The 9,152-nt window shown below is 38.6% G+C and overlaps 1 protein-coding gene across 9 annotated transcripts in view; it reads left to right on the top strand.

Annotated features, from left to right (window-relative positions):
• Positions 1-9,152, top strand: part of KIF1B (kinesin family member 1B) — a 182,222-nt gene that overhangs the window by 67,735 nt on the left and 105,335 nt on the right. For all 9 annotated transcript variants that reach the window (XM_045298808.1, XM_045298805.1, XM_045298802.1 and 6 more), the window contains exons 6-7: positions 4,776-4,954; positions 5,501-5,612. In XM_045298808.1, the coding sequence (XP_045154743.1) occupies positions 4,776-4,954; positions 5,501-5,612 (291 nt within the window). The remainder of the gene's footprint in view (positions 1-4,775; positions 4,955-5,500; positions 5,613-9,152) is intronic.

The raw sequence follows: 9,152 nt of genomic DNA, 5'->3' as shown, positions 1-9,152 counted from the left end.
GACTAAAGGGTGTTTTTTCATGTCCTCTATGCTCTAACTACGAAAATATTTGATTTACAAATAAGGAATCCTACTTCGCGGAATTTCATTTATCATGGTAGGGTCTAGAACCGATTAACCGCGATAAACGAGGGTTCACTGTACAACTATTCAACTTTATGCACACCACAAAACCAGTGATGAAGAAATTGGAGAATTCTACCAACAACTTCAGTCAGAAATTGATGAAACATGCAATCAAGACTCATTGATAGTTATTGTTGATTCAAATGCAAAAGTTGGAAATAAAGGAAAGAACAGTAGTTGGAATGTATGGTCTTGGTTTTAGAAATGAAGCTGGGAATTGCATGATAGAATTTTGTAACACCAAAGACTTATTCATAGCAAATACCTTTTTTCATTCACACAAAATGCTTCTTATACTCCTCCAGATGTAATAAACAGAATTCAAATTGCTTACATTGGTGGGAAGAGATGATGGAGAGGCTTAGCTAAAACCAGACCAGGGGCTGACTGTGGAACAGACTATGATATGTAATTTCAGGTTGAAGTGGAAGAAAATTTTAACAGGTCCATCAGAGCCAAAATAAGACATTGAGTCTATCCCACTTGAAATTACAAAACATCTCAAGAACAGATTTGACAGATTGAACACTACTGACAGAGGACCTGATGAGTTGTGGGAGAACATGAAGACCATGATTCATGAAGAGAGCAAAAAGGCATTAAAAAACAAAACAACAGAAAAGATCAAAGTGGATGTCAAAAGAGACTCTGAAATTTGCTTTTAGTGATGGAGTAGGTAAAGCAATTGAAAGAAAGGATGAAGTCAAAGAGTTGAATAGAAAACTTCAGAGGGCAGCTCAAGAGGACAAAGCCAGGAATTATAATGAAATGTGCAAAGACAGAATTAGAAAACCTAACTGAAAGAACTCACTCAACATTTCTTAAAGAATGCGAGGAAAAAATGCAACTCAAGTTGCAATTTTAAAAAATTCTGTGGGCAAAATATTGAATGATACAGAAGGCATCAAGAGACAGTGGAAAGAATACAAAGAATTACTGTACCAAAAAGAACTAGTCAACATTCTACCATTTCAGGAGGTAGCATATGAGTAAGAACCAATGTTACTGAGGGAAGAAATTCATGCTGCGGTGAATTCGTTAGCCTAAGACAAGGTTCCAGGAATTGATGGAATACCAGTTGAAATGTTTCAACAAGCTGATGAAGCCCTTACTCTTCTATGCCAGGACATTTGGAAGGCAACTCCTTGACCAACTGATTGGAAGAGGTCCATATTTTTGCCCATTCTAAAGAAAGGTGACCCAACAGAATGCTTGAGTTATTTAATGGTATCATTGATATCGCATGCAAGTAAAATTTGGCTGAAGGTCATCCGACAACAGTTGCAGCAGTACTTTGACAGGGAAGAGGACATGGAATAAAGGGATATCATTGCTGATGTCAGATGAATCTTTACTCAAAGCAAAGACTACCAGAAAGATGGTATTGACTATGCAAAGGTATTTGTGCAAACAGAACAAGGAAATACTGCATAGATTAAAATCAGAAAATATGTGAGTCAGGGTTGTATCCTCACACCATATTTAGCTGATCTGTGTGCTGAACAGATAATCAGAGGAGTTAGATTAGATGATGAAGCATGTGGTATCAGGATTGGAGGAAGGCAACCTGTGATATACAGATAACACAAGCTTGCTCGCTGAAATTGAGGAGGACCTGAAGCGCTTGCTGATGAAGATCAAAGATTGCAGCTTACAGTATGAATTACAACTCAATGTCAAGAAGACCGAAATTTTCACAACTGAATCAATAGATAACATCATTATAAATAGAGGAAAGGTTGAAACTTTTGGATCCAAAATCATTGCTCATGGAAGCAGCAGTCGGGATGTCAAAAGACGTGTTTTGCATTGGGTAAATCTGCTGCATGGCAAACCTCTTTAGATTGTTGAAAAACAAGGATGTTACTTTGAGGACTAAGTTGTGCCTGACTTAAGCCATCCTATTTTTAACCACTTCATATGCAAGTGAAAATGGACATCGAATAAAGAAGACCTAAGAATTAATTTGAGGAGAATATTGAAACAACTTTATCTTAGAAGTACATCCAGAGTGCCCCTTAGAAGCAAGGCTGGCAAGATGTAGTCTTACATACTTTGGACATGTTGTCAGGAGTAACCAGTCCCATCTTGTTTCTTGAAGTGGAGAGGCAGTGAAAAAGAGGGAAGCCCTTAGTGAGACGGATTGACACAATGGCTGCAGCAATGGGCTTAGGCATAGGAACAATTGTAAAAATGGGGCAGGACTGCGCAGTGTTTTGGTCTGTGTAGGGTTGTTATTGGTCGGAACAGACTAGATGGCACCTATCAACAACTACTTACTGTGGGGCAGACCTATATTGGAATTCAGTTTGTTGGTTGGTAGATTAATTAGCATGGTATTAGAAGGGGAATGGTTAGATGAATTAAATGTTTAATTACTTCAAGTTTTAAATGATATCCTAAAGTGTTTATCTCCACGATAATAATGATCCTGCTGGTAGAATACAAATTCCAACAAAATTGATTGTCCTAGGCAGATAAACCCTTCAGAACAGTAATGGGAGTAGCGATACCATGAGGGTAGGGGGAAGAAAGGGGGAACTGATCACAATGATTGACGTATAACACCTCCCCCCACCGCCGCCTCCTGCCCCCCCTCACCACTCCACCCCCACCCCCCCCAGGATGAACAGTAGAAATGTGGGTGAAGGGAGACAACAGACAGTGTGAGATATGAAAACAATATTAATTTATAATTTGTCAAGTGTTCACAAGGGTGGGAGTGGGGGGGAGGGAGGGAAAAAAGAGGAGCTTATATCTAGGGCTCAAGTAGAAAGAAAATGTTTTGAAAATGATGATGGCAATATATGTACAAATGTACTTGATACAATTGATGTATGGATTGTTATAAGAGCCCCCAATAACATGATTTATTCAAAGAAAAATTGTTGTCCTAGGTTTCTCCTTCTCCCCAAGGCTCGGCTGTGAGTTGCTGTTGGGTGGGACCTTATGTACAATGAAAGGAGGCGCTGCGCAGGCCTGGGCCGTCCTCTGAATTGTCTTGCTGGAGCCATGATCGCAGTTACTGTATCACTCCTTGAGGGTCTTCTCCTTTCTGCTGATGCTCTCGTTTATCCCGAGATCAGGTCCTCGCTGCTGACGACTGTTCTGGCTGCACGTACTTCATCCAAGACCCTCTCTTTGTTCTCTAGCGGCCATTGAGCTTTCAGTATTCTTTACCACCACCCTAATGACAACGTATCAGTTCTTCTCCTCATTGTCAAACTTTCATATGGACATGAGGCAATGAAAAATCATTATGGCTTGGGTTAGACTCACCATAGTCCTCAAAGTGCATCTTTATTCTTTTAATACTTTAAATAGATCTTGGGCAACAAATTTGCCCAATGCAATATTGGATTTTTTCCCCGCTGCTTTCGTGAGTGTTGATTGTGAATCCAAGCAAAATTAAATCCTTGACAGTTTCAATCTTTTTTCCAATTTATCATGATGCTGGCTGTTGGTCCAGTTGTAAGGATTTTGTCTTTTATTTTTACATTGAGTTGTAATTTACACTGTAGTCTTTGATCTTCATGAATAAGTACTTCAAGTCCTCTTAACTTTCAGGAAGCAAGATTGTACCATTTACGTATGGCAGGTTTTTAATGAGCCTGCCTTTAATCCTGATGCTGCAGTCTTCATTTAGTCCAATTTCTCAGATGATTTGCTTAGCATACAAATTGAACAAGTATGGTGAGAGGGTACAACCCTGATACACGCCTTTTCTGATTTGAAACCATGTAGTATTCTCTTATCTGCTCAAATGCCTCTTGGTCTGAATGAACACAACTAAATGTTCCAGCATTCACATTTTTGCCATGTTATCCAAGGTTTTTTTTTTTTTACCTATACAGCTGAATGTCTTTGCATAGTCAGTAACATACAATTAATCATCTTTCTGGTGTTCTCTGTTTTTACTCAAAATCCACTTAATATCACTCATTCTACATCCACTTCTGTATTCAGCTTGACTTTCTGGCAGCATCTTGTCCATATACTGCTAATAACTACTTTTGGATTATCTTCAACAAAGATTTTCTTACATATTAACTATACTGTTAGAAAATTTCAGTATTCTATTGGGCCACCTTTCCTTGGATTGGGCACAAATAAAGCTTAAATAGGTCTTGCCAAAATCATCTTCATGCTAATCAGCCCTCTTCCTTTCTATTGGAGATGTTTCAGTCTTATCAGAGTCATTGATTTCTTCAATATTCCTGAGTTTGGAATGCTGATGTTTTTTGGCTTTAACTCTCATGGAAGTCTTATTTCCAAAAACTTGAGGAAAATCCAGTGTAATCCCCAATGACTGACAATAATGTGCATTTTTATAATCATACTAATAAATGACAAGTTCCTATGAGAAATTTTATTTTTTTGCCCAAGACAGTAGCAACCATTATGTACCAGGAATAACTATTTACTTATTTTACTTCCCTGACAAAGTCAAGACTTTGCCTCTAGCCTATGTAGTGTGACATCTGTACGTACTGTTAGTTGAATTAGAGGAACTAGGACTATGACATTTTAATTGGTCAAGGTTACTGCTCTCTAGTTATAGAATGCTAAAAAAATGTTTTAAAGGAATATCTGATATATGGAATTTCCTTTTCTATATTCTCTAATTTATTTTAATAATTTCTTTTTAGGTGAGCTACATGGAAATTTACTGTGAGAGGGTACGAGATTTGTTGAATCCCAAAAACAAGGGTAATTTGCGGGTCCGCGAACACCCACTTCTTGGACCTTATGTGGAGGATCTTTCAAAGCTGGCGGTCACTTCCTATACAGACATTGCTGACCTCATGGATGCTGGGAACAAGGCCAGGTATGGTAGAAATAGACTCGTGATTGAGGTCTTTGAAACCATCAGAGGCCCTTTGTCCCTTGCGAGGGGTTGAGATCACATTTATAACTATGACAGTTGCTTTAATTTTGGAAGCCTCTGATCCTTTGACTACAGAGCTGAGAGCGTCATTATGGTAGATATCTTTCTCCTCATCAAAACCATATTCTACTGAAACCCATTACAACTTTGGTACAAAGTTTCACTCTTAGAGTTTTATGTAGTCGTCATGTCTATATACGGCTGTTATAGTAATTGATTTGGAAATAACGAGCATCTAATAAAGAATCGAAATTAAGTGCTTCAGTGGATCCTAAAAGGAGAGCTGGAGTATGAAATGTGACTTAGATGGGGTGCCGGGCTGCCTTTGGAGTTGGAGAGGAACTTGATAGGCTCACAAATAAAGTAGTATGGAGATAAATTGTGTGAGAAGCGTGTGATCCTGTGAATAAGCTGTGGAGCCCACTATTCATTTTGGCCTTGATCTAAGAATGCCATTGTCACATGGTCACCTTTATATTTATTTAGGACAGTGGCAGCTACCAACATGAATGAAACCAGCAGCCGTTCCCACGCTGTGTTCACCATTGTTTTCACCCAGAAGAAACATGACACGGAGACCAACCTTTCCACTGAGAAGGTAGGAGAGTTGTGCTGGACGGGGGTTTCAGAAGTCCCTCTTGTTGACCTCTGCGTTTTGTGGAAGGGAGGAAAGCTGCTGTTTCCATTCATGGATGTTGTTCTATGTAGCTTCTGCTTTCCACTTTTTCTTTTACTTTAAACCAAGCAAATAAAGTTAACAAAACACAGTCCAAGATGTGTAATCTTAAAAAGTGCTCTATGCAAGAGAGTTAAGCAGTTTCATAGACAGAAAATCCTTTCTTTCCTTCTTCTTCCCTGGAACCTCTTAATTTTCACCTTATTACCCTTCTTTATTCTGGGTAATTTACTTTTTGAGTTATGACAGTGTTACCATGGGAGTAAGCAGGTCTGATGGGTCTTATTTCTGGAAAACAAAGAAGTGCACAGGAGTTCTTCGATATCTTTGGTTCTTCATTTCTCATTTCCTATATTGATGAAATATTGTTGGATTTGGAATTAAATGGTTTGCTTTGAATCCTGGCTCTGCTATTTTTAGTGATGTTACCTTGGGCAGATTACTTAGTCTCTTTGTACTTTTGTTTTCCTGTCTACAACAACCTCAAACAAAAGAATGAAATCAGTTTCCCGCAAATTGACACCAACTCCCGGCGAACCCTTATGCGTCAGAGTAGGACTGTGCTCCACAGGGTCTCAGTGTCTGACTTTTCAAAATAAAACCCAGACCTTTTTTCTGGGGCACCGCTGAATGGACTCAAACTTCCAACCTCATTAGACTGTTAAAAGGATCAAATAGTAGTATATATTACTTTCCTTGAAAAGTTGCCACTCAGTAAATACTTATTTAATATAAAATTTCTGTTTAGCAGTCAAGAGTTTATTCACTGCACCCCCGGGGCTCCTGATGGTTGGTACTAGCATTTGTCAAAACCCACGGGACTGTACCACACAGAGTGAATGCTAACTTGACTGTTAAAAGAAAGCCTGTGCCTTGAACGCAACCCCTTACTATGCAGGAGGAAGATGTGGTGTCTGCCTCCGTGACGTTTTCAACCTGGGAAACCCTGTGGAGCAGTCCTACTCTGTCCTGCAGGGTCACGGAGTCAAAATTAATGCTATAGCAATACATTGTTTTTGTGTTGTATTTGGCACAATCCTGGATTTATAGAGAGAGCAGTTAAGTTCTCAGCTACTAAAAGAAAAGTCAGGGGTTTGAACCCACCAGCTGCTCCATGGTAGAAAGATGATGTAGTCTACATCCATAAGTATTATAGCCTTGAAACCCCAATAGGGCAGTTCTACTCTGTAGGGCCACTGTGAGTTAGAATCAACTTGATAACAGTGGCTATTGGTTCATCATTTGTAACAAATGCACTACAGGAATGCAGTATGTTCATCATAGGGGCAGAGAGGGAGATGTACATACAATATAGATATATATGAAAGTTCCGAACTTTCTGTAAACCTAAAATTGCTCTAAAAAATGTTGTTAAAATGAGATGATGATCTGATTTTAGATGATCTGATAACTTGACCCTGTTTAATGAGAAGTACCAGTAGCACTGCTGTTTAGTAGTCAGCAGTCCTCATGTGAGGACCACCAAAGAACATTGTCTGTGACGTCCTCTGTATTGTCAACTGGAAATTTAAAGATGCTGATTCCGTAGCTGTAGTTCTTGATTATGGACCATTTTGTTGGAATTTTCTTAAAACTTACTTTTAAAAAATCTTATTAAGATATTACTGAAGTAGGGTAAACTACATATATTTAAAGTGTAAATTTTGACCAGTTTTGGCATCTGTGTATACCTGTGAAAGCAGTATCACAATCAAGATGAGAATTTCCAGTACCCTGAAAAATTGCCTAATGCCCCTTTATTATCTACCTTTGCCGCCTCCACCCCTATCCTTAGGTAATAACTAATCTGCTTTTTGTCATTATAGATTATTTCACGTTTTCTAGAATTTTATATCAATGGAATCACGTGTAGTATCTTCTGTTATTAGGAAACAAAAAGAAGTCAGAGGTTCCCAATCAGAGCTGAAAGGTGGATCCCTAATGATTTCCCATCAAAACGCATGCAGAATTGCCCTTGTGATGGGAGGCGTCAACAGGGGCATTGTCGTGGAGATGGACTCCTGATGATGCTCTACTGGGTGTTTTCTGCTGATGCTCAGCTGACATTCTCAAGACTCTTTCATATTAGGCTGAGGTTACCATTTTTTGACCCTTCAGAAAGCCAACAAGCAATATGTCATGAACATTTCCCCCCAAATGTTGCCATGACCTTTGCTCTTAGTCTGCTTTTTTTTTTTATTGTGAATTAGGTGGCGGGGGCGCTTACATTTCAAACCATCAGCTCTATATTTAACAGTTCAAACCACTCATCAACCACCAACCCTCATGACCAATCTGTTTTTGCGTTGACCGGACCACTTCTACCTCTTGGTAATCATCGCTTTGATCATGTTTGTAGGGTCATACTGGCAAAGCTGTGTTGATCTTCTCTTAGAATTTCTCCAACAAATGCTTCAGGCTTTTAATTCCTCTTGTTTATTTCTGTTGAAAGCCCTGCTTTTTCTGCAGCTGATCTGGCCATAGTTTTAGCACCCATTGGGCCAAAGTGTGCTTAACTTTAATTTTGCAGTCAGAATTCTGTAAACTGAACCAATTGAGTTGTCTATGGTATTAGCTATTGTTGCTGCTATTGTCAGTACCAATCAATTCTGGCACACAAAAAATCATTTTTTTCCCTCAGAAATGGATGTGGATGGTCTGCCTACTACAGGCTTTCTTCTCATCCCTTCTTAAAACAGATTTTTCATTTGTAAACTGCTAATTTCTTTGACACATTGTCCTCAGAAGTTTCTTGTAAAGCACCAATGATTTCCCAGTTTTTCCACCCAAGTGTCACCATAAATTTAATGCTTTTTACTTTAACTTAGATTTTATCAGAATCCATGTTGCTCTCACAGGGACTCTTGTGTAACTGATGTGTTAGCCTTTTAGTGCTTCAGACTAGATTCTATTTAGGCATATTATAACAAGTTAGTGTCAGTTTATTTGGGTGCAGTTTAAAAAAAAAATCCCTGTATAGTTTTTTCATAATACATGTTTTTCCATGAACGTTTTGGAGATCCCTCAACTATGTTATTGTGTATATCAATAGTACCTTCCTTTTACGGAATACTTGCTGACTGGTCTTACATTGTATAACTGTGCCACCATTGTTGTTGTTGTTGTTGTTTAGTTGTGTAGCTGTATTGCTAATGAACATTTGAATTGTTTCTAGTTTTTTTATGATTGCAAATGGAGCTGCACTGAAAACTTCTATGCAGGTTTTTATGTGGATAGATACTTTTTGTTCCTATTGGTAAATACCTTGGGGTAAAATGGCAGAGGCATATGGTATGGTAGGGGTATGTTTTACCTTCTTAAGAAACTGCCAAACTTACCCAGAGTGCTTGTGGACCATTTTACGGTCCTGCCAGCCATCTGTGGGACTTTTAGTGACTGGAAGCACGTTTTTATCTATCATTTAATGGGTTGATGAGTTTTATATATTTTTATGACATATAT

This window comes from Echinops telfairi, unplaced genomic scaffold (assembly GCF_000313985.2).
Source record: "Echinops telfairi isolate 266 unplaced genomic scaffold, ASM31398v2 ScPeMD7_7457;HRSCAF=8495, whole genome shotgun sequence".
In the NCBI taxonomy this organism is placed as follows: domain Eukaryota; kingdom Metazoa; phylum Chordata; class Mammalia; order Afrosoricida; family Tenrecidae; genus Echinops; species Echinops telfairi.
Note: the sequence above shows the minus strand (reverse complement) of the source record. Positions and strands in the feature narration are given on the sequence as shown.